This window comes from Poecilia formosa, unplaced genomic scaffold, assembly GCF_000485575.1.
Source record: "Poecilia formosa unplaced genomic scaffold, Poecilia_formosa-5.1.2 Scaffold77, whole genome shotgun sequence".
NCBI lineage: Eukaryota > Metazoa > Chordata > Actinopteri > Cyprinodontiformes > Poeciliidae > Poecilia > Poecilia formosa.
The window spans coordinates 1,999,055-2,025,318 of NW_006800016.1; the positions used below are offsets into that span (position 1 = coordinate 1,999,055).

At 41.4% G+C, this 26,264-nt stretch overlaps 1 protein-coding gene across 1 annotated transcript in view; it reads right to left on the reverse strand.

Annotated features, from left to right (window-relative positions):
* Positions 1–2,025: 2,025 nt before the first annotated feature.
* galnt1 (UDP-N-acetyl-alpha-D-galactosamine:polypeptide N-acetylgalactosaminyltransferase 1) overlaps positions 2,026–26,264 on the reverse strand; it is a 55,362-nt gene continuing 31,123 nt past the window's right edge. The window contains exons 3-14 of the mRNA XM_007556231.2: positions 23,737–23,876; positions 23,467–23,635; positions 17,165–17,331; positions 16,507–16,634; positions 15,543–15,622; positions 15,042–15,212; positions 12,512–12,629; positions 11,722–11,902; positions 7,673–7,812; positions 7,468–7,566; positions 5,694–5,828; positions 2,026–4,623 (exon numbers count right to left, since the gene is read on the reverse strand). Of these exons, the coding sequence (XP_007556293.1) occupies positions 4,477–4,623; positions 5,694–5,828; positions 7,468–7,566; positions 7,673–7,812; positions 11,722–11,902; positions 12,512–12,629; positions 15,042–15,212; positions 15,543–15,622; positions 16,507–16,634; positions 17,165–17,331; positions 23,467–23,635; positions 23,737–23,875 (1,674 nt within the window). The 5' untranslated portion in view covers position 23,876 and the 3' untranslated portion in view covers positions 2,026–4,476. The remainder of the gene's footprint in view (positions 4,624–5,693; positions 5,829–7,467; positions 7,567–7,672; positions 7,813–11,721; positions 11,903–12,511; positions 12,630–15,041; positions 15,213–15,542; positions 15,623–16,506; positions 16,635–17,164; positions 17,332–23,466; positions 23,636–23,736; positions 23,877–26,264) is intronic.

Sequence of the window (26,264 nt, forward strand, 5' to 3'; positions counted from 1 at the left end):
TTTTTTTCTTCTTCTTCGGCAGACTATTGACATGTTCTCATTTGTCATGACCTTATATCCTCTTATCTCCAGTTGAAAATAAGTTGTAAAAAAAGTGTTGAAATAGTCAACAAGTGTTTCCAAATACATGAACAAATGAGGAGAGACTGAAAGCATCTGAACTGAGAAGTTAGTTTCCAACAACGCAAATCAGCAACATCTGAAGGCCTTGAGTCAAAGTAAACAAAGTCACCCTGCTGCTCTGATCAAACTTTGGTATTCTGTCTTTCCTCAGTTTCCCCTCCAGGAAACGCAGCTAAGAGGCATTTCTTCACATCGTTCTGCTGAAGTCTGTGGCACAAAACCAGATCACAGATCTAAGTCTCTTCAGTAGCAGAGTGATTAGTTTCATTTGCTCTTAGAGGACTGGCGCTTCCTGTTTGCTTTCACTTAATGGTGGTGCCGAGCTGGAGCGATGTAAATGTGTCATGCATGCATCCACCAGATGCTGCCTGAAAATAAATGCACAAGCATCGACACGTTTTGCAGGCCACAGCGCTAAAAGCTGTTGTCTAATATGTCTTCCTGATGGCTCTCGTTGGACCCAAATCCTTTGAGATGAATAATTCAAAAGGAGTTTGAATAATCCACTCTGCATCAAACACTCAGTCTGCAGCCCGGCTTCCTCTCTCTCTCTCTCTTCCCGCCCTTTCACACTGGACCTTTATGTTTATTAATAGGCCGGAGAACAGTCCCATCAGACTTCTCGGGTTTCAGCGCAGGCTCATCTCTCATGCGGCCGCTCGTTTCTCACTGTGGCGGAGATGAGAGGTTTGTCTAGTCAACATGCAAAAATGGCTTACAGCGGCGGCCATGTTTCACACCGTCTGACCATGTAATTCTCAGGTTTTATTACGGCACTCTTTCAGTCACAAGCTAACTAAAGAATAGCTGATCAAAGGAGCGCCTGATTAACACTCCAACAATATCCTGACAGAACACTGAATAAGGGAGGAAATTATGAGAGAAACGAGACCGGGGTCAAAGTGTTAATCCAGAAATTTAAAGGGGCAAGTTGTTGTTTATTAAATAAAAATGGCCAAGCATGGGTCATTCCTGCAGAGAACTGAAACTTGGAAAAATGAGCCAAATACAAGGCTTTGGGAACTAATAAAGCAGGTAAATATTATGCTTACAAAAAGTCAAATATCCAGAAAGAATCAGGAAAAATGTGTGGCTGCAGAGTACTTGGCTGGAAAACCATTTATTTAAACACCAGTTGGACTTTATGTATGTATTTCAGCTCACATCTGTAACAGTGTGCACCCAATTGTTGTTTTTCGGGTTTGGCGACCTTTATTCTGTCGGTTGCCAGAGACAACAGGTCACAGAGAGAGAACAGGAAGACGTACAGCGGACAGCCTGAGATGATCATCACAACCTGGAAGAGTAAAACGAATCATTAAACCCAAATGTTTAATCTGACATTCCTGCTGTTAATGACTACACGTTTCTGACTGGAGCTGCAGATTCTGGCATAAGTGGGAGGGGGGGAAAGAGTTGGCAGAGATGAACTGCGATAATTGGGAAAAATAAATGCAAAGTTTGTGGTGCGTTTGCGCAGGAGAAATCAACACACTCCTCGAGTTCTTCTGTAAACCTTTTCACCTTTATTTTCTACATTTGGATCAGCTCAGTGTGGAAGCCTGGACATGTCAGTTGTTTTTAACCCCGCTCTCTCTTCCCTGCCCCCCGCCCTCCCCGACATGGGAACAAATGATACACTCCCTCGGTCTCACTATCAAAAACATCATCACAGTCACTCGCTCAGATATCAAAGTCCAGTCGATGGCCTTCTCTCTCTCTCTCTCTGTTGTGTAAACCCTTCCTCCACTGGAGGAAGCTGAAATGTTTCAAACCTTTACAAAACGACTCCAGCTCTGACGTACAGCAGCAGGAGTGACAACACAACAAAAACAACAACAACAACAACAAAAAAAAAACACAGTATGATGGTTGAAATGATAATGATATGGTTCAGTTGTCTGAAATATGAATGTAGAAATACTGCCGGTAAACTTGCAAAAGAAAGAAAATAAAGACATGATTATGAATTCAGATATATTGTCTGCTCCTTCTCACCGCTTAATTTTCCTAAAACACCAAATAAACGCTGCTGACGTATCCTAACGGCAGCTGCAGAAACGAATGCGCGGACACGAGACGTGCTGATCCTCGCTCAGCTGTATGGGTTCTTCCAAAAACAAAAACAAAAATCACGTTTGACCTAGTAAACATGGAGCTGACAAACCGGGAGAAGAGCTGAAGAGAAGCACATTCACACCTGCACAGATGCATCCAACACACTCCACGGCAGAACAGAGGCTCTCGGAGTGTATTTTCTGAAAAAGGTCAATGGGGCGAAAAGCGTTTGCGTCTCAGCAAACGAGATTCACCAATAAATAGTCGATTTTATTTCAGTAACTCAAACTTTGTTACACACGGCGATTCTTACTTTTTATTTTAACGATTACGGCGTTCAGCTAATGAAACCCCCCCAAAAAAATTCAGTTTCCCAAAAGATGTAAATATTACGTCAAACCAACAACAACAACAACAACAACAACAACAACACAGGGAAGAGCGCTGACTGGATTGTTGTCTAGCAGAGCGACGTTGACAGCCTCCATGTGGATAAGCCACAAAAGCTCATTACTACAAACAAGCTCGCTGTTCAGAGATATGTATCCAAGCATATCAATGGAAAGTTTAGTGGAAGGAAAAAAGTGTCAGAAAGACGAGGATAATCTCTGAGGTGCCCTCTTCTCAGATTAAATAAAAGTTTGGATTTCATTTAGGAATCAGGTTCCCGGAGTGATGAGAATAAAAGTTGCTCATAGTCCAGTGGAAAGTCTCCACAATCAGCAGTGATTTGGGAATCAACTGTCATCTGCTGGTGTTAGTCCATCACAACAAGTCTAAAGTCAGCACAGCTGTCTCTTAGAGACCATCATGCTTCCCATTGAAAAGCTTTACTTCATTTACCAGCAGGACATGGTCAAAAGCAATCTGTGGAGAGTTAGTAAGAGGATGAGAAACACCAACGTAGGAGAGATGAGAGCTGCCAGCCTGTTGCAGCCTCCGTGCTACGCTGCATCAATGCATGATTTTCAATAAGCAAACGTTCTGCTGCAAAAATCTGCTTTTTTTTGGTTCAACATAATATTTTAATTTCCAGAGACTTTGGGGTTTTATTAGCTGTAAGCCTGAAGTATCAAAAGTAATATTTGATTTAAATCAACATGGTAAAGGAATCTACGCTAACAAAGTTTGTTTCGTTTTTAAAACTGAATTAGTGAAATATGTTTGATGATATTCTTATTTACTGCAATGCACCTGTACGAACTGCCCTTTGGAGAGAGCGTGTGGCGTTGTAGTGTTTCGTAGGAGAGTTTCAGATGGTTAAACACTACGGTAGGCAGAAGGTATCAGATAAATATAAAGTAGCTTGTTGATGTGTTTTTTTTTTTTTTTTGCGAGAGCGTTGGCTGTACGTTGAACATCCTTAAAACTAAAAGTTACTGAAACGGTAGAAACAGACAAGGCATGTAAAAACCGGACATAGAAATCTGAAGATATCACAAACATATTTCTATATCTCTACATTTCTGCTGTTGGCAGACGTCGAGTTGAGTTTTCTCTCTCTTTTTTTCTTTTTCTTTTGTTTATATTATGTTCCCTCCCTCGGAAAATCCTCAGCTTGGATGCTTCAGTCTGTAAGATGAGATACCGAGATGTAACACCAGAGGGGGACATACACTGCTGCAAGACTGCAGGGAGGGGCTTTGACACGTCCACACACACAAGACGTAATCTCTCTCTCTCTCTCTCTCTCTCTCACGCACACACACACGCAGTCAAACATGCATCCTTCTTCATAAGAGTTCACGTTCAATGTCAGTTATAAAATTAAATAAAAAAACAAACAAACAAACAAACAGGAACTTAAGGAAAACAAAAATCAAATGTTCAGGCCCCCCCTTCTAAAAGCATACATTCATCTCGGGTCAAACAGACAGATAAGTGCACGCACACACACACACACACACACACACTGATCGCAGGCAGTCAGTAAACGTTAAGTGATGAGCTGAGGGGAAGCTGTGTGCAGAACCTCGACTCCACGGTTCTAGAGCCAGTCACTCTTAAAATCTCTTCTTTAAAAAAACAAAACAAAACAAATGTAAAACAACAGATATGGTCTCTTAGAGGGAGTCTCTACAGTCCTCTCTGTTTGCTCTGAGGAAGCTTGTAGACTCTACGTCCTCTGGTCTCTGGCAGAGGTAGTACCGTCCCATCCGTCCTCCTGAATCCCCTCCGGGGAAGTCTCTGTCCTCGTGCCCAAGTTGAATAAAACATGCCCGCTCGTCTGACCGCTCGCTCTGGGCCGCTGTGTGTGTGTGTGGGAGTGTACGCTTGGGAGTGTGCGGAGTGCGGTCAGAAGACCTCGGGTAGTGTGACGTTGCGCAGCAGCCACTGTTGGGAGCGCGAGTGTGTGCAGTCTCTGACACTGGGCACCTGGCTGTCCTCCTCGCTGGCCTTGTCCAGGCACTGGTTGCTGTTGACGTGGACCAGAGTCAGCTTCTGCACAGACAGAGGAACACATGTGATCCAGTTACAGAATACATTTTTATTTTTAAAAATTAGTGACGCAAACAATTAATTGACTTGTGACTGATGGTGGATTAATGGTTTATTAGGTTAAAGTTTGTTCCAGTCGATTAACTAATAACATCCGCTTAGACCTCGTTTTAGTATTGTAGTTTGGCTGCCATCCAGAAGGGGCACTGCAGGTGATCCTCAACCAGAGCTATTGATACGGAAATAAAGATGGCGGAGCCATTACCAGAACGGTAAAGAGAAATGGTCCAGAGTTCAGTGAGGGACACAAAACGACCTCTATGGGATTCTGAAATATGAATACTCACCAAACTCCTTAGAGTGCAACTATCCCTCAAATAAACTGTGTAAACAGGTTATTTCAGGTTCTATCTTTATGTTTCTGTGTGAATCTTCGTGCAATTAGTTCAGTTCAGCATTATTTTGCTTAAAATTTGCAATTAAGCGCTTCTTTTGCTCTGATTCCCCCTTGATGGAAAAAACATGATGCTAATAAACAGGACTGATTTTGATGGGGAGTTAATGAGAACTTGGAGGGAAGAACAAACACAGGCTGTACTTCTGCATGGGCGTCTCTGTTAATGGGGAATTAAGTGTTTCACAAGTTTTATTCTTTTCATCTTTTATTTTTATGCTCAGCAACATACGAGGCTCATGTTTGTTAAATGAGCCATATTTGATCAATGTCTAAATTTAATTTTGAAAAAACAAAAAACTATTTTCGGTTTATTCCGTCAGTATTTAATACAGCTGACAAAATGGTAAAATTTCATTATGTTTTTTTTCCCCCCCAATTCAGCGTATTAAGATGATCGACTCATTTGATACAAGAAAACACTAAGAAAACTGACACGCTAGTCAATCAATAAGATCTACCAGCTTTAGATTGATTGTTTTTGTTAATCAAAAACTTGCATCCTGAGTTTGAATCCGCAAAATTAAGTGCATAAATCTTAATCTGAATGTTGCACAGCATCCAGATTCCAGTCTCTCAGTCAAGTTGAGCAACGTGTCAGAAATCCCTCCCCACTCACCACAGGATCGTATTCCCACAGCTGGTTGCCTTTAAGGTGATGACACTTGAGCATCATGACGGGTCCGTTCAGCTTGGAGACGTCTAAACACAAGTCATCTGTCCGGATCTCCTTGTTGGCTGTGTAGGAGAAAACCTGCGGGTCACACACACACACACACACACACACACCGGTGTTTTAAGGAGCTTATTTTAAGCTCATTTACGGGTTCAGCACCGCAGTTTGAGCTCATTGGGTTAAACAGGGAACATCAGGTTTGCTGTGACATCATGCAAGCATCTGTCTGATTTTAGCTTTAGTTTCATTGATGTTTCACTCCTAACGGCTCTCGGCTCAGAATGTCCTGAAGAAGCAATGTCTGCTCCATAAATCACGCTGGTGTTTTATAGAGCAAGAGTCACAAATAAAGCCTAGCAAAAGCCTTCATACCTGTTGAACGTGTTCACGTCAACGACCAGTAACAGCGGTCAGTCTGCTTTGAGTCATTGTCCATTTGAACGAGCCCAAGCTTTAACGTCCTGCCTGATGTTGCTCCAGTATTTACAAATTATGTTCTTTCCTCATTATGCCATCTATTTTATAAAAGGCACCTGTTCGTTCGTTTGGAAAACAGCCCCCCAACATGATACCGTCACCACCGTACTTCACAGATGGGACGGCGTTTCCAGGCTTGCATCAGAGCCTCATGTCTCCACCGTGTCTCTACAAAGATGAAAGTCTTTGTTTCTGTGTGCATTTGCAAACTGCAATCTATCTTTTTATTGTTTCTTTTGGAGTAATGGCTTCTACCTCGTTGAGTTCCCTTTCAGTGCCTGTCGGTACAGGACATACTTCACTGTGGTTAATGACACTGCCTCACCAGTTCCAGCAGCGTCTTCACAACGTCTTTGGCTTTTCTTCTGGGATTGATTTGCACGTTTTGGACCAAAACACATTAATCTCTGGGACACAGAACCTGTCTCCTTCCTAACTTGAATGATGGTTGGACATTCCCTATTGTGTTTATAGCTACATACTGTATGATTCTTTGGAAAGGTTAACGCAGCACCTTAAAGTATCTTTAAGTATTTTACTGAGGCCGAACGGGACTTGTGAAGCTCCACAATTCTCTTCCTGATATCTTGGCTGATTTTTTCCGACTTTCCCACGATGTTACACGAGGAAGCAGTGTGTACAACATACGGCTGTTTATGTCAAATACATAGACAGATGTGTCTCCAATTAATTAAAATGTGTCAGTTAACCAATCAGAAGTTTCCAAAGACATGACATCATCATCTAGACTTTCCCTCATTGTTTAATGGGACAGCAATTATTCTGAACGTAAACTTCTGATTTTTCAAGACATTAAAAGATAAACCACAGACATATACTCTCATTGCTGTGGCATTTAGCAAATAGAAATTATTTTAACAATTCTAACTAACCTAAAACAACAGAGGTTTGGTCTGATTTAACATCAGACAATGAGGAAAAAAAATGTGTTTGTATCTTTCTTTTGGTTGTATGTAAACTTCTGGTTTCAACTGCACCTCACAGACAAACACAAAGTTCATTGTCATGAAGCGAAAGCGAAAGAACACGGAGTCGGTACTTAGCAGAACCACCCGTTGCCACAATTACAGCTGCAAGAGGCTGCAGGATGTTCAGTCTGGTAATTATGTTGTTAATAATCGCTGCAAAATGTTTCTGGTTTCCATAATAAACCTTGTACACATTTATTTTCAGGACATTTTATTTATTTTTTTGCTGCAGCAGGAACAGCTTAACTCACCTGGTTGCCTCCCATGCCGTGGCAGTTGAAAATGCCAACCTTCTCATTTTCCTTGCGGGCCATGTTGTCCAGGCACTGGTTGGTCTCCACGTTACGGATCTGAGGCAAACCCACACAGATCAAAGTGAGGATCGCTTACTAAAGCAGTGTGGACAGTGGCGCGGTCTGTGTGTGTGTGTGTGTGCGCGTGCGTCGGTGAGCGTACCTCTCCCAGCGAGTAATAGTGCCGGGGGATCTGGGAGTCAGGGTAGACGTTCTCCAAATACCAGCTGAAGGGTTTACACTGGAGCTTTTGTCTCAGAGCAGAGCGAGTTGAGATGTCACCGTAGTCCACCTTGGTCACGCCTGGAGACGCAAACACAGACACCCATGCATTAACGTGGAAAACTGCCTGAAGGCGGCCATGACTCCTGAAATGTTACTTTGCATGAAAAGTTTTGCTTGTAAACAAAAACACATGATGTGTTCCTAATAAATCTCGTCAGCCAAGCACAGCAGACTAATTAAATACAGTCATGAATTATGCTAACTAACTCCATAGACGGAGCCCACAATCCCCACCGTGAAACATGGTGGTGACAGCATCATGTACCACGAAGCTGAAGATGGATGTGGCTAAATACAGAGCTACAGAACTTAAGACTGGACAATGATCAAAAATATACACCTGAAGCGGCAATGGAATGGTTTATATCAAATCACATTCATGTGTTACTGAACGGTCCAGTCAAAGTCCAGACCTAAATCCAGTTGAGAATCCAAAGAAAAGCTTTTAATTAATGTTCGAAGACGCTCCCCATTAAATCTGACTCAGTTTGCGCTATTAGGCATAAGGAAGTGACAAAAACGTCAGACTCCACATCTGCACAGCTGGTAGAAACATTCTCCTAAAAACTTGCAGAAAAAGCAAGTTTGAAAAGAACTGAATTAGTAGGCAGATTAAAAATGCATGATGCGCTTTTTCGATTTCACCGTCTTAGTTTTTTTTTTATTTTTTAACCCAGATAATTCTTCTCTTCCCTTCATGTCACATTTATGCACAATGTTGTGTTATTTATTCCATTAAAACCCAAAGAAACTCAAGCGGGTTTGTGGCTGTGACAAATGTGAATACTGTGTTTTAACCAGTAGGAGGCATTCAGCAAAAGTCCTGTGTGTTTAAGCAAGAAAGTAAGTAATCAAAATAATGAGAAACCTAATTACCATGCTTTTTATGTTTAATGTCACGTCGAAAGCAACAACATTCAACAAACACCTGGTTTCCAGCATTTCTGCTTTTCATGACTTTATTTGGACGAGCGAGAGGGACGGGAGTCCTGGAGCCTCCGGCGAGGTGTAATCCATGAGGTCAGAGTTTTCTTTATTCTGTCATGTTTCCATGACAGCATGGATTAGTCTGACAGACCTGCCATGTTTGCGTAAGAAAACATAAGCAACAGAAAAAAAGAAATACAGAAGTGCGTTCGCGGAGGGTGTAAGAGTGGAGATGTAATAAAAAGCAGTGCATCTGGAGCACCTCGAGCCGCCTCAGACTTACAGAGGAAGGCCTTCTTCATTAAGTCTTCACAGCACTAATCTTTTGGCAAATGTCTGCTTTCCACTAAGGTGAGTGCAAGCGGTTCAGAAATCATGCCACGATGAAACTATGCAAATATCAGACGACCTGGTGAGAACGCGCTTCCCTTCAAGTGATTGGCTGCGTTCCTTTCTGCAGGTCTCTCCGTCAGTCAGGCGGCTGGACGAGCCTAAGCTCCCGTCCATCCCTCGGGATTTCAGGACCGTCTTAACTTCGGCTCCTCCCTTCCACATTTCCCTCCTGTCTCGCTTGTTAAAGATACTGGTACATTAATCAGTAATAAAATATTAACAGTCCAATGAGCCTTTTCACTGCTGACCGTAAAGCTGTCGGCTGACCGCAGGGCCGGCTTCCTGTGGTTACCGGCAGCATTCCATGCTAGCTGACGCTGGAAATCCAACCTCGGGTTTGTTTCCCAGCCGCCGTGCCAATCAGGAAGAGGAAATGTTTTTTGTTTCTGTTTGCACATCTGTGCGTGTGTGTGTGTGTAAGAGTGTGTGTGTGTGTGTGTGTTTGGTAAGTTTTTAACCGAGTGCATTTAACAAAAATGCGATCAAAGACTCATGTGTGTCACTAGTTGTTATTTTAATGAGCCTGGCTCTCCACAGATGGCATCGCGTAGTTCAGAGCTAAAACCTGGAGAGCTACCAGGCTGCTGGGCCGGTTCAAAGGTCTGAGCCAACGGCGATGATGTAATGTTCTTGCTTTGCATTAAACAGGATTTTTTAGACATAAAACACTAAAAAACCAAAAAAAACCCAAAAAAAAAAACATCTCCTTAAAACACAATCTGAAATAAATCTAATAGCCTCTGTAGTAGAGGTGGGTAAGAAGTAAATTATTGCCAACAATATTGTATTATTATAATCCCTTATAATAAAAATAAACTCTGATAAACCGACTATACTGTTGGGAGGGTTCAAATAATTCTTGCACTGTTGGTTGCACAGTCAACGTAGCATCACTAGCACTGCGTTTGTGTTTAAAAACAATTATTGTGCTCCTTTCAGGTAGCACTACTTTAAGCAGTCGGTGCAGAGAAGCAACCTATTTGACCGTTCGTCGGGTCAAGCAGCCCATTTTGTTCATCCACTCTGAAGAGTTAACAAAGATGAGTATCTTTTAGTGCTTTGGTCAGAATGCAGTAAATTTAGAGAGGAAAAAACTACTGAAGACTGTAAAACTCAACTTTATTGCGATGAGGCTTAAATATTGCGATACGATAATATTCTATAGGTATGCATTTGTTTTATTCCAATGATTTCTTTTTTTGTCTTTGAAAACCTATTGAATGTAGTGAGAAATGACTTTGTGTCTCGAGAACAGCTCAAAGCAAATATCAGGCTGTTATTGGTTTGCTTCGAAAACAAATTGAATTTTCCATAAGAACAACTTATAAAATAAAAATAATTTGTATGTCATATGGAAACATTAAATGTCTTCACAGTCTGTAGCACAAGTGGATTATCTGTAGCTGAGCAACTGACTACATAATCTCTTGGTTGAATACTTTGAATTGATTATCAGTGCCTCCGTCTGATCAGAAGGATCAGCTTAACGTCCTAATCAAGCGTTTCTGACCACATTTAGCTCCCAGTATCTGTGCTGATCCGTCTGTTTTTGGATCTGTGTCGTATCCACCCAACGCCGCTGTTGGAACTGCTTGTGATGGAGAACAACTACTAGTGCTGCCAACCTCCCCGTGGACTGAAACCATTTTAAAACAGAAATTGAAAGCACTAACAAACCTAACAGTTCCTCTATTTCTCAAGGTCAGAGTTCGCATTTTTCATATCAAAATTTCACACTTCCAGTCACCTTTTTAGACTCAGTTAACGGTGTAACTGAGTCTAAAATCCACTTTTACCAAAATTTTGCAAAGCATGTGAAGGACGTCTGGTAGGTATTTCTACAGTGGACAGGCTATAAATATGTAATAAGAACCACGGACAGGAAGGAAGACAGGAAAGAAAGACAGGATGGATGGAAAAACAGATTCATGAACGGCTCGACAAAACTGTTAGCGGGTAGGATTGGGAATCAAATGTGAAAATATTAATTTTTCCAAACTTTTTCTTTTCCCAAATATATCCCCAGCTGGAAAATCAAAGGTCGTAGAAACCCAGAAAGGAATACGAAAACATGGCAACAAGTTTACTCGGCTAACGCTTCTGGTGTTGGAGCCACAGAGAAGAAGACGGATGGTGAAGGACTTCAAGGTTGTATGGATTTTAATAACTTCTGTGCACGTTTCTGACTGAGTCTTGCGCGGTAAATATTTCATTTTAAACGACTCGAATCAGAATCAGAGACAAGAACTTTTGATCAGGTCATCCTGGCCACAACATGTTATATATACCATTATAGAACCAGTAGCATACCAGAGAACCATTCTAAAAATGACAAAACACAGTTTTCTGTCATTTTACTTTTGGGCTGCCTCCCCATTTTCTGTGTGTGTTTGTGTGTGTTCAGGTAAATAGATCCTCTGTAGCATGAAATTACTTGCCGCCACACATCTTGCACGCCTCCCCCCCCCCGCCACCGTCGCCGCAGTATCACACCGTCACCAGGTTAATGGATTGATCACACCTGCCACAGAGATTAACCTCCACACACGAGTTCCTGCGTGCATATCTTAATGAACACAGAGGCACACGCATCGCCGCCCGACTCACCAGGAGAGATGATGTAGAAGAAGTTCTTGAACTCATCCATCCAGACCTCTGCCAGGCGGCGGTTGTTCTTGTTGATGATCTGCCCCGTTCCTCCGGGGAACGTGTAGGGCGTTGCCTTTCTGAACACGTGGCCCACGTGAGAGCATGTGACGATCTCCAGAGTCCCTCCACACTGCCAGATCTGTGAGGGGGGGGGGAAGTTTGGCAAAATGCTGTAAACCGCGTTAAGGCTGCAGGAATCAATTAATCTGTTGATTGTTCTCATGGTTAATTGAATTAAAAAGAAAACAAAACAAACAAAAAAAGACATGACACATTCTACAGGTATTAACCATTTAAAATCCACAAGCCCTTTTTATACAATATTATGAATTAAAATGTGTAATTAAATACAAAATCAAATTAACTTTCTACATAAGAAAATATTTTTTTTCCCCTAAAATTTATTCTTTAGTAAATTTGAATCACATAGATAAAACAAATTTACATAAAAAGGTATATATATATATACATATGTACAATTTAGGCTTAATTACTGCTCAGAATATGTTTCTTTTTTTCACTAAATGGCATTTTTGTTTTAGTCTGATACTCCAGTTAGCGACTAATCGATTACCAAATTAGTTGACTGAATCGTTTCAGCCCTGCGCTACATGTGCCGACTGTGGAAATGTTGGCGTCTGTGCTCTGACTGAGTCTGAGATCCAGTCAGGATGACACCGTGAACCGTCCAGAAGTCGTGCCAGAACACTGAAAAACGGAGTCGTGCCACTTGGCTGCGTTCGCTCACTCTGAAAGAGATTTCCAGGTTTTCTCCGCCCCAGATGTCCATGCCTGCGTCATACGTGCCGATCTCCTGAAAATAATCCCTGTCTATGGAGAACAAGCCGCCCGCCATGGTGGGAGTCCTGGAGAGAGGAATAAATTAAGGAGTGAGGCTGGTCCTTGTCACTTCATTCCCCCGCAGCCTGTTTTCTAAAGGCCACTCAGTGTCTACAGATCCCATCAGAGCTTTATATTTTAGCCCCTGTTCTTTACTGTCTTCCTGTTATTTTCCATTTCTCTTCTTTCTCCTGCTGCGGCCTCTGGTGTTGTGATGGCTGTGTCAGTGCTTAATGGCCTCAGTTCTCTTCCCCTTCACAACCCCGTAACACAATAGCTTCCTTTTTTTGTTTTTTTAAATAGAAGAGGCCTGTTTTCTCCTTTCAGTTAACATCCTAAAGTCAGCTGCAAAACAAAACAAAACAAAAAAAAAAAACAGTAACAATACGTCCCACAGAAATAAACCCAAATGAAATGGCTGGAGAATAAAAAGCGGGTAAAGAAAAAGATTAAAGAAGATTTTGATGTTAAAGAAGCAACTGTGGGATTGTAAAGAGGTGACGACAGTATAATGAAGGGCTTCCTTTCAGCAGATAACACATCAAAGTTCTGCAAACTCTTCAGTGCAAAATTAAATCAGAGTTTTTTTTTTTTTTTCATGAGATTCAAACACACAACAGTAAAACAAACAACAGGCACTAAATTAAAGGGGAGCTCTGATCCTGAATAAAGCCGTTTATCCAAACAGAGTCTGTCACGTTCATAAAAGCGGCTTTTACAGCCCTCCGCTTATCAAAACACTGATGTCCACAAATGCTGGCAGCATAAAACGACCACAAAAACTCCAGACAGAGACAGAGCCTGTCGCAGTGTGAACTGAAATAGATTCTTACTCTCGTCTGGAGGAGTCACAGCAGCATGACACTAATATTTTCTGTATTAGAAAGCCTCAAAGTCATTTCTCTTTCCCATGCTGCTGTAAGCAATTCTGACTTTAGTTGCTGAGATTTAGACTTTGATGACACTTGTCACACCGCAGCAGCAAAAACAAAAGGCTACAGTTTTCTGTGGCTTAGCTACTGGAAAGAAGATCCATTCAGCTTCTAACTAACACACTCTGCATTATTACTGGTTTATGAATCCCAACCTTGTTCTTGCAGAATTGCTTTACTTCTGATTTATGGCAACAGAAGTGAACATATTTTTACTTTTGTGGTTGAAAGGTGGCGGGAACAGCATCCATTAATGATCAGGTTTACAAAAATTACTTAACAGTAAAAGGTCAACGGTCTAAAGCCACTGGTCAAACAACTTGCTAGTTTTTCCAACAAGAAATTCTCCCCCTGATGCCGTTTTCTTTCAGCTGCATCATGAAAGCTGAGCTGATCTGAGCAGATCAGACTGCGGTACGTTAGATGTTCTGGGTCTTTTTGTGATCTTCTGGATGAGTCGGACTCTCCTGGGAAGGTTCACCGTTCCGTGGTTTTTCTATTTGTGGATAATCGTTCCTTTAGTGGTGCGGGAGTCTGTCACAATTTAACATTTTAAGGATTTTTTTGGAAGTTGAACAAATTACAGACAGAAGAATGTGATGCTTAAAAATAGTCACCAAACCTCAGACATTCATAGTTTAAATGTTTGCTCAGCAACTTTTCAATTTTATGGGATTACATGGAAGCTATAAACCTTTTTGATAATCAAAGTGAGACATTTCACAGTTTCATCAGCGGTATTTCTTTGGCTAGTGTCGTCTCACTTTAACATAAAAAAAACAAAAAACAGTTTACAGTAGCAAAGCCTCACTGCTGCGTGACAGAATGGGGTTCGTCTCCTAATGCGAAATAATCTTCTCTGCCCTGACACCGCGACCCATTTTTCTACATTTTAGGCCACTTACGAGACACCCTTAGGAAAATTCTGCTAAGCAGAACGGTGGAAAACAAGCAAAAACAAGGGCACTGTGCAAGTTACGTAAGATACATTATCTGAGTGACCTTGAAAAGTGGCGTCAAGCAAGCTTCGAAACAAGAGCAGGAAGCACAGATGACAGACAGCAAGGAATAAACTCTTGATTTCTGCTTCAAGGTCTAAAGTGTGAGAGGCAAAGCAACAGGAATCATAAAGCGACACAGAGTTCAGCTGCAAGACAAAGTTCAGTGCGTTCACTCAGTGCTGCCGCCCCGAAAGCATCTCATGATTAAGCATGTCCAATTGATTTGTTACATACAACTGCTTCACACAACTGCGAATGTCTGTCAGCGGCATTAAAGCTTACAGGGTGTGTTACTCCAAACGGCTGATGAATGGAGCGCGAGAAGGATTTGAAGTGTCTGACTATTTTATTTGGTCTCTTAGGGAAAATCTTTTCACACATGATTCAGCAAGAGAGAGAGGTCGGACTCAGCTGCACAGAAAGCAGAACAAACAGCCTGATAATCCTGCAAGAAATGAGTTGGAAATCTACTGGAGGTTGCTGCGGCGTGTAACGGCTCCCGCACCTGACGGGTAGCGTGCGGTCTCCTTTGCGGCGGTCCATCTCCCTCTGGGGCACGGGGTACCAGCGGAAGTTGAGCTTCCAGTTGAAGCCTCCGTACGTCATGTCGGACCCCGCCATGTACTCGAACGTGTCGTCGCTGATGACGTCGATGATGGGGCACACCACCGTTTTCCTGGAGGAGCGATCGGACAAACAGAAACAGGTCGACGTTCAAACACACGACACACGCAGAGAAATGGAGCACAGTCGGCAAATGGATGCAAAAATCGGATAATGGGGTTTCTAAATTTCTAAAAAAAAAAAAATAAATAAATAAAAGTAAACCTTAGATGTCTGTAGATGTTTGTGAGCTCATGGGAAGCAGTAAACAAGGTTTTAAAACTGCAGACAACGATGAACTAAACACAAGGACAAGCCCCCTGCAGGCTCAGCAGCAGCAGCTTACAGATTCTTTATAACACTTGGCACTCGTGTCCATGCGTCTGTTGTAATTTGGCCTTACTTGTCCTGTTTGATGCGGGCCAGCAGAGGCTCTAGCCACCCTGTGGTGCATTCACAATGAGCGTCCAGGAAGGTGATGACCTGGCAACCCAGCAGGAAAACATTAGACGGTCATCAGATGCAGGTCACGGGATAATTAAAATCACATACACCAATCTTGGAAAAAACAGACATTGCTCTTAAACTTTTCCATGTTCTGTCTTGCTAAAGCCACAAAATGATCCATTTTAACTGCATGTTATGTGCAACTATGTTGGGGTTGATAGGTGAACCAAATTGGGAAGTTAAAGGAAAATGATAAGAGGCTTTTAAAATTTTGTACCTGTAAGAAAAATCTCAAAAGTCATGTTGCTTTTGTATTCAGCCCCTCTGAGTACCACCATTACAGAACCACCGTTTGTACTTTGACTGGACCATTCCATAGATCATTTCACTGTACATCAGGCTCCATGTTTATGTTCATTTGTCAACTAAAAGAGGAACACCTGCTCCAGCCTCTACTAGCTGTTCTTATGGGGTTTCTTCATCAATAATTTTTGTTTCGTGTCACTCAAAAAAAAAAAAAAAGAAAAAACAGATCAGATTTGTGGAGTAAACAGTCTGTCCCACCTGAGCTGTGGATCTCTGCACATCCTCCAGAGTTACCCTAGTCCTCTGTGCCATTTTACAGATAAACGTATCGTTTACTAGGCCTGTCAATTTATTTTTGCTTCCTAACAGACCTTTGATGTTGTAGCAGAACAGTTTTTGAAAATGCATGATTTTCACATTTTATTTGTCAAAAATGTAAAAAAAAATGTTGTATGCTTTTTCCTTCCTAATTAAGACATTACAACGTGTTGGTCAATCAAATAACAGCCCCAATAAATCACATGGAAGTCTGTAGTTATAGCATGACACAACATGGAGCAACGGCTGACCAGACGTGCACACACGCACACGCGCACACACACGCGCACACACACCTGGCCGGTAGAGATGGAAGCCCCTTTGAGGCGAGCGCGGATGAGTCCGGACCGCTGCTCCATCCTCACCACTCTGACAGGCACTTCTAACTTTCTGACGTACTGCTCCAGCGGCCGTTTCAGAAAATCTAACACAAACACACAGAATACAGAAAATATGCAAACATGAAACAAACTCCTAAGCATTTGGATTACAAGCTGAGCTCTTTGTAGCACCAGAGATCAAAGGAAACTATGTGATTATGTTATGTGCTGCCAGTGTGTGTGTGTGTGTGTGTGTGTGTGTGTGTGTGTCTTGGCATGGATGTCTGCAACCCTTCTACCTGCACAAACACTCCCCCCCTCGTTCCACAGCATTCAACTCGAGGTCTCATAAGGTGCATCGTTGCTATGGTTGCAGCTGGGGTGGTGGGGAGGGGGGAACGGTGGGTTATAACGGTGTAATCCCTGCGGCTGGCAAATTAAAGACCTAATCTCCCCCAAACAGGGATTACCAGCATGGCCCAGTGAGGGTTGGCACACATAGCCCTACGCAGACATGTAAATGTTGACTAGTTCCGCAAACACACACTACAGAAAGCATGTACAGTAATGCTAAATAAAAACAGGCTAAGCCTGAAACAGGAGACACTCATCTGCAGTGTGTGTATGAGTTTACCTCTCTCGCTGGCATCGTCCACCAGGACAATCTCCTCCAGCAGTGTGTGTGGAGAGCGATCAATAACCGAGTGGACGGTTCGCAGCAGTGTACTCCAAGCCTCATTGTGAAATACGATCACCACGCTGGTGCGAGGAAGATTATCGGGGTATAGCTTGTTCTTGCACCTTTGAAGGGTGAATTAAACAAACAGAAGAGAATTTGTAAATCAACTGAACTGTTTTTTTTTTTTTTTTTTTTACTGCGGCAATAATTATCAGGTACTTCAGAGATTTGGACAGAAAAAAAATGGTCAGGAGAACTTCAACAATCCAGACTCTGTTTACGTCCAACAAGAGCAGAAATGAAAGATGGTCTGCACCGCGGCTCAGCTAACTCGTATGAAGACGTCATTAAACCAATCGGAGCGTCTTCGGGTCCTGACCCTGTTAAAAGTTTATTCCCATCAAAGAAAACTAGAGATGAATAATGAGGTGGAAGCTAAACAGATATTCCCAACACCGGAGAGTGATGCAGGACAGATTGCAAGTCTGCAGGATGGCAGCTGATTAATGTTCCTAATTAGATCTCGAGTCATTATCATCGCAGAGAGGAGCTCACAGTTCTCCTTCTATGAGAGGGAAAATAATGAAATACCTACGAGAGAACAAGAAACGGATCAAACTGAGGGGGGAAAAAAAAATAAAATAAAAAAATCTGGGAAAGTTTCAGTCAGAAGGTTACATCCACCTATCAGGAGGACAAATATCCTTAATAGCAGACAATGAATGATGCTTCTAAAGCGTGGAACGGCTACACTGCAAAGATGATTAATACATTTTTAATAGCTGTGGCTATGATGTAGCTTAGCACCATCAGTGTGCTACACTTATGTTTAGAGTCGTCTTTGATTCATGTCAACTGGAATATAGATCAATATATTTGATGGGCATTTGCTTGATGATATGATGATGGTTTTGAGAGAATGTTTATTAATGCTTCATAGTTGGTTACTGTATCAGGTTTCTTGTTGCTGAAATGTGCTACACAAATAAACTTAACCTGATTCATGCATCCTAGACGGATTTTAAATAAAGTCAGCCCGACTCATCCATTCCAAAACCAGTTTTGATTTGTGTTTGCAGATAATTGCTGAATGGAAAAACCCAACTGAGGCCAAGCATTGACCGCCTGAGCCTTGGGTCTGCAACCTGTGGCCCTTCATAACTAAAGTTCCAACTCAAAACAAATGCAAGTTTTAGCAGTTTGGTTAAAGCTTCACAGCTTTTTCCATATAAATTAACATCTCTTAGAAGATAACATATCTATCCTCTTTTTGCAAAAGTTTTGTTTTTCTTTATTTTAAAACTTTCAAGCATAAATAAAATGGTGGATCTTTAATATAACACATTATATTAAATGTGTTATATTTAATCACCCTCGACCGCATTTGAAGCGGTCGAGGGTGCTTATATATTTCTGGGAATATTTAAAGAGTTTTAAGGTTAATTCTAAATTTTGAGGCAGCAACATTAGACTGCTAGATATTAATATCCGAACATTGCTTGGAGGTTTTGCCTCATCAGCTATTCTGACCCTGCTGGCAAACATGCGCTTTAATTAAGTCAACAATACTCTGCAGAAAGTCAGGAGTGTAGTCGTGGGATCCATTCAAAGACAGAAAGAGAAGAATGAAATTAGAATATATTTTAAAAAGACAAAAAGAGTCCAGGACTGTGAACAGCCCTTGTTGCTTCAGACCAAATACGTTGCATGTTGTTTGCAGAGAACATGGGATTGACAGATTTTGAACAGGATTTCTAGTAAGTTGAACTTGGGGTTTATACATTTTGCTTTTCTTCTAAAAGTTAAAAACTAAATATAATAAAAATGTGTTTTCTTTAAAAGAAGTTGAACTGGATTCTAGTTGCACTTGAAAATCCTTAAAAGTGGTTCTAATACACAAAGTTTATTAAAATTCAGTTCTACCAGAGGACAAGCAAAGGCATCTGAGAAACACAGTTTGGGTCTCATGTGTCTGAGCAGCGGGAGGCACAGTGATGGAGGCACAAAACCCAGGTGAAACTATTGTTTTTCCTCGATATGCTGATAAGCAGCCCTCCCCCACATCCTGTTCATCAAACGTCGAGATGTAGAGGTGCATTGTTTTCAAATGATCTCCATTTACCAGCAACTTTACCAAACCACGGTACATCGACAATGCGTCAGTGATAACCATCGTCTATGGTAGCCAATAAGGGTACAAAAAAAACGGAAGTCACGCAAAAACAAAAGTTATGCTAGCAAGTTTAACATACCTTCTGTTTCAGCACAACTTCTGTTGTGGCTTTTTCATTTTATTGACCTTTCTAGGACACCGTACAATCAAATAGGTTACACAAACTGCGACATGATGGCAGACAGCTGGGCGCTGCAGAGGACGGAGGGAGAGCTGAAAGTGCGGGTGTAGAATATGGGAAAATCAAGTGATGGAAATATCATTAATGTTATGATAATGATATCCGTTGCAATAAATCCACATTTTCCTCTCGCCTCCTCTCCTTATCTGGCATTTTAATGCCACCATCTGCCTCTATGACCTTTAGCATCGATGTCATCTCCTTAGACTTGACACTTGGAATATAACACCCAACATATATTGCATTTCAGACAGTCGTTTTGAGATATGAAGACCGATATTGTTCTAACAATAAACTTGAGACACACTGTGCATCCATATAGCCGAAAGGGGTCATCGGTGTGTTTCCACCCTCTGTCCGTGAACGGAGGAATGATGCCTGCTCTCTGATATGCAACCGTCTATGAGTTACTTTGTCATATCTCTATACGCAGCTCATTCATCAGCAGACGGCAGAAGTGATACCACCCCAGTGACTTCCATCCACTGACAAATTCAGCTCTTTCAACAGCCAAATGGAATATGATCTCCCTTCCTCCATCTTCATAACTCCCCCTCCTCCTTGCGATCATCCCGGGCGCTGAAGTGCTTCCTCTGCCTGTGCTGCTGATTATGACAGAAGGAATGTAACGGCGACAGAGAGGAGGTCAAGAGTATACTTATTCTGCAGCAGTCTCAGGAGAATGTTAAATAAGACAAAAATTCTCAGCCGTTGCCCCGCGCATGAGTGTGTGCGCGCACCCTAATATTCTCCACAGGAGAGAGGCTGATGAGTGTAGTAGATGATTCATAGCAGAACAGGGGAGTGTTGGGGCCTTTCAGCCTTCCTCCAGCCGATAAAGATGTTTTTTGTTTGCATGTTTCTTTCACACGTGAGGCCCACTCATTCATTACAGTTCTACTTGTGAATCGGCAAAAAAAGGTGACATAACATGCCGAGGATTTAGAACAACAAATCCTTGCTGGGCGTGACGCACAACCAAACAGGCAGGGTGACAGAAAATTGGCTGCAGAGACGCAGGGTAATGAGTTGAGGGTTGTTCCTCCAACCAGAGGATTGTGGGAATATTTGGGATGGGCGTGCAAACTGGTTTTAATTAGGCAGGATTGCTCTTGCACCGTTACACACAGAAAAAAAAAACAACCCCAATACGTCCACGGCTGCGTACTCAACGACACTGAAATCAGTGTGAAAAAAAGGGAAAGTTCTCCAAAAGGTGTGGTCATGGTCAGTGTTTTTCCTAAACTGGAGATCCACCCAGACACACTCCATCGAGATGGACTGGGCTCTGTAAAATGCTCATTTTAACGTTTGAGTGGCATCAATGTGAAGCTTCTTCACTGCTATGGTTTAATTTCCACTTATTTTCAGTAAACAAGCCGATCCCCAAGGGCACACATATACACCCACACACATACATAAATAATATGCACAAATATGTGCATGCTTATACACAGCTAGGTGCACATTCCTTCTCTTGATATTGACTCCGTCTTATCTCCTAATTGGAAGAGTAGATAGGCGAAAGGAAAGCAGAGTGGAAACACACCTGGTAATCAACTCTCACTCAAAGACTGAAACCCATTTCATGGATCAATGTCCTCTGTCTTTCCTGTCTGCTCTGGTATGCACATGCCTCTGCCTGACAGTCATATCTCTCTCTCTCTCTCTCTCTCTCTCTCTCTCTCTCTCCCTCTCTCTATCGCTCTGCAAAGCCCAATTACTGACCTATGTATGTTCCTCTGCACAATCAAAAAGAGATTGAAGGGAAAAGGAGAGGCGAGTTGTAGCCGACTTCCAGAACCAAGCGTGACGTTTCTTTCATGACTCTGTCTGGACACATGCTGCTTTGTTCCGAAAGGCAGAATGACCTACAGCAAACAGGAACTAATGCAAACTTTACGTACGTAGCTACATTTATGGGCTTGAGTATTATATTAGCTTCCATGAAAATTAATTATTATTATTATTATTATGTCATACATTTGGTAATGAGGCATTTCCCTTTAAAGCCATGCAGACAAAACCTTCCTGTTCACTGGGCAACCTGTGGAGGACAAAGTGTTACTTCACTTCTGTGGGATGTTTTGTAGCAACAACACACAAGCCCGGACTTCCCTCTCCTGGTATCTCATCTGGTTTTACTATCTTCATTTTTGTGCACGCTCCAATTTCTACCTGATTTTTTTGTGCTTCAGGCGTTTTAATCCAACAACAGCGACTTAAAACCGACACGGTGCCATTAACAGCATAAAGCCAAGAGGTAGCAGAATGACAATATTGGACCAAAAAGTGTGGACTGAATCAAAAAACATAACGAATAAAAAGGAATTGAGTGGAAAATACTAAATTACGTGGAATCCATGTGCGGACTTAATTTGTCGGGGTTATCTGTGACTGTCCGTGTGCTTCTTTCTTTTTCTTTTTTTTTTTTTACAGTGATCTTCACAGGGAACGTGGCATCATATCAGCTGCTGCAGCTTCCTGTTTGTCTGATGAGACCGAGAGGCTCAGCTCTCAGTCAAACTGCTTCGCATCAGCAGACGTTCTGCAGACTCCAGCAGCGTCTGCCGAGTCAGACAGTCGCTAAGAAATAAATGATAAATGTCTTAGATGCCGTTGTTAGAACATTATAAAATATTAAGCTCATGTCTTGCTCAGTTGGTACTTAACTGAGGGAAGGACGGTGTCATTACTTTGAGATGAAACACGCACTGTTCATGCTACCGTTAAAATTTGCAAAACATGTCTATTCATAACTGGCATTATCTTTGTGAAGCTGTACAAAAATAGGAGTTAAATTAATCCCTTTAATTTTGGGTTGCTTAGCGCTGAAATGTTTCACGTTAACTGATTAAATAAGTAATAGGAGAAAGAATGTGTTTATTCTGTAAAACACAAGTTTTAAACAAATGGAAAATAGAAATTAGGAACAAAAAAATCTATTTGTAAAGACAGAAATGACATGCGGCCATTGCCGTTCTCTGCTCTAGGGACAGACTGGTACTTGAGACACCTGCATGGTGTGAAAACCACATTGAATATCAATATTATCAATAAAAATGGCACTAAAGACCACACCAACTGTGATTAAGCAACTTTTTCCTCACTGTTCTTTTTCCCATGGTCATGTTGAGCCCAAATATTTTGCCTAAATGTGATCACTGTCAACGATGTGTTCAACAAAATCTCCAAGTTAACGTACAGAACAGAACAGATATTTGCCTGAAAAGCTCTTTGGAAAAGTTGCTAGTGAAAGAAGAAGAAGCTATTTTCAGTATATGTGATGTGGAAGAACCAAGATGTACGAACTTAAAAAAAAAACAAACAAAAAAAAACTTTAAACAACTGATAACAGGAAGACAAGAGACACGTTTCTGAGTATTCATCCTCTCAGATTTGGGAATGACCTTCAACTTCAGCCAATCCCGAGGTGAAGTTGGTGAAACATTTAAACTCTGATCTGCTTGGTTCTGCTTTAAAATGATACATTTTACAGTAACCGCTCCGTAACACACAGAGCTTGACATTGTCTTTGTTTTTAATATGCTTAATTACTGACAGCTGACATCAGACAGGCTGGAAAAATGCAGCTTGAATCAAAATGTAAGAATTTAAGAGCAGCTTATGAGCAACATATGAGCTGCTTGAGTCCTAATATGTTCGAAAGGACGGAGCAGTGAAAGCACACAATTACCAAGTTTCATTAAACCTGACAATTCGTAAACATGTCTTAATTACCATGGTGATATTTATTAACCTGCTTCCCTTCACATTTCATAATCCACTCAGTGGTTTGTGTGTGTCCCTTTTTTGTTTTTGCAATGTAACCTTAGTCACCGTCTGATGACAACTTCCAGTGAAACGCCACTGCATGTGACCCGTTTCTGAAAGCCAGCTCACCCCTCCAGACGAACATCAGGCAGTGAGCGGTTGAGCGCGATCATCTCAGAGGCCATGAGGTTGAACTGGTTGATCTTGAACATTTCCTTCATTTTCTCCTGGTTCTCTTTAGGGATCACCACCGGCTTCCCGCCTTCGCCAGGCCCGTCCCGCGGTCTGGACAGGCCATCTACGATTCACACGCAAACAGATTTTATTTTTTATTTTTTTTCAGAAATACCATTGTATAACGCATAGCGCCAAAGAGTAAATGTGGGTTTAAGCACCTACCATCTCTCCCAGGCAGTCCTCTCTCCTTTTTGTCATCGCACTTGTTGCACTCGCTGAAGTAGAGCAGAATGAACATGTCCAGCATCACCCAGACCAGAGAGGTGGCTAAAACCACCTTGCAGTAGGCAAACCTTCGCATCCTAAAAATGAAAGGACAAAGAATTGAAAAACATGATGGGGGAAAAAAAAATATTTTACTTAAACCACATTTTCTGTTTATGCCTGCTCTTTAAATGTAACTTGCAAACAACATTTATATCTGTCACAATTACTGAGTTGATTCAAACATCCCTTACAGGGTTGTTGTTTATCGTGAAAGCGATGGTGGAGCAGAAATGGAAGCAGGAATGTATCCATCTGCATAAATCTCACTTTCTCTGCAGAGTGAGTTGTTGAGAATCCAAAGTATGGAGGTGGACTTATGGTGCACGCCTTCATAAAGCCAACAATGAAAAGTCAGCAACAGCCAAATAAAAAAATCCCAACAACCAATTCTATAAAAGACGGACATAAAAAACGTGGCAAATCGAATAGACGCTGCAGAGCTGGGCTGACTCCTTTACAACTGTGGGAACGTTGACATATCAGCTGGCACATCAGGTTTATACCGTCATTACTCATTTTCTAACACTCTGCACTCATCGCATTGCTGATTATTACAGTACTATAATGTTTACCGCGGAGTCGTGTTTCTCTCTGAGCCTGCAGTCGGGGCACAGAGGGGAGGATCGGTGTTTCTTATATTATAGTGAGGTTGCTGGGAATATTACAGAGAGCTTTGATTACTGGAAGGTAAATATAAATCCAAAAGTGTACGTACATGATTGTGTACTGATGAGGAGTGGTTTTTTAAGACTTATAGAGTCTATTTACATAAAAAAAAAGGAAAGTTTACTTAAATACAAGTTTGAACTGTTGATCAGCATCCTTTTAGATTTTAATGTGAGTAAAATAATAACCTCTGTCTACTTCCTGGAGGGAAAATGTATTTTGGCTCAAAGTTCAGAGCTATTAATTTCTGATTTATTCTGAAAACCTCAATGGCTCCAAAAAAAAAATGAGCTCTGCTGCAAAACACCACGAATGGCGACACTGATTGGTGGCATCAGCCTGATATGATAGGAGTCCATATAACACAAAATGGAATGGGTCTCCATAAACCTGCCAAGAGAGATCTATGAGATGCACACACATAATAATTTCCCCTTTAGTTTAGTTTGTGGTAGGCTGGATTATTTCAGAAAGAAAAAGACATTTAATCTGAGATGATGCTTTTCATGTTTTGCCTAAAGAGGCTAGAATGATTTTGTTTCCATATTGTAGGGGTGAAGCAATCCATTAATAATACATTCCTGACAGTACACTCTATTAAAAACTTGGGTTTTGACGCAACTTCTCAGCCATTTTGCTGCTAAAGAAAGAACATTTCAGCCACCGAGTGTCATGTTCTAGACTTTATAACTAATCAATACAGTTTCTTTACAGACTTGTTTTTGGTGCATGCAAAGAAATGAGGATATCATATTTTTATGTGACTTAAAGTCCAGAAAATATGGCTTTTCTGATCATAAAAAAATGCCACAGTGAATGCTGGGTGCCTCGTGTGTTCAATCTGCACACTGCAAGTTGTGACCTCATTTATTAAAATGGCCACTGAAGAATTTACAAATGTTGTCAATCACTGCTTAAAAGTACAGCTAAACGTAATATTAATGCCAAATTTACCATAAGCGACCCACTAGAGCGAATCAGACAGTTATACAGATGAGAATCTAATACTAGTGGATCAGCAGAGCCTTTGGAGATTTTGTGATGATTTCTAAATGTGAAAATATATTGTATTGCCCAATTCTCACTTGTGGTGGCCCTGTGTCTCTTTCACATGTTATTTTGAAATTTCATCACATTTAAAAAAAAATATATATATATATTTGCACATTTGTCTGATCCTCAGCCCAGTTTTATTTTATTTTTTTGCAAAATAGAAACATGACAATATTAATAGTGGTACAAAATCATGATACGAAAAGATTGCATCATTACACCCTAACTAAACTTTACAATATAATTTGCCTTTTACATTTTTAAAACAAAGTTTTACCTTAGTTTTACCGCAAAATTTCTATCTGTATTTTTCTATCAGCCAAGTTTATGGGTCTTGCTTCAAATGCTACATCCTTGCAGAGCCTCACACTGAGCGCTGTACAAAACAAACCATTCTGTCCATCAGTCCAGAGCAGAAAAATGAGTCCGTTTTCTGTTTTAAAGGTTAACATCCCCGTAGGCAAAGTGAACACTGACGGCCGCATTACAGAGTGACGCTTTTAAGGTTTCTTAGAAACTTTAGTGTTCAGAAAAGTTGCGAAGCAAAAACTAAAGTGTTTCTATGAACCCAACAGTGTGTACGTCTCCCCTTTATACGGCCGACATACAAAAATCGTTGTGCGCTCAGTGCCGTCACACACAGACTCACAGGTAAGCAAACACAGCGCCGGGAGAGTGGCTGTGATAGTAATTGCTTTCTTTTG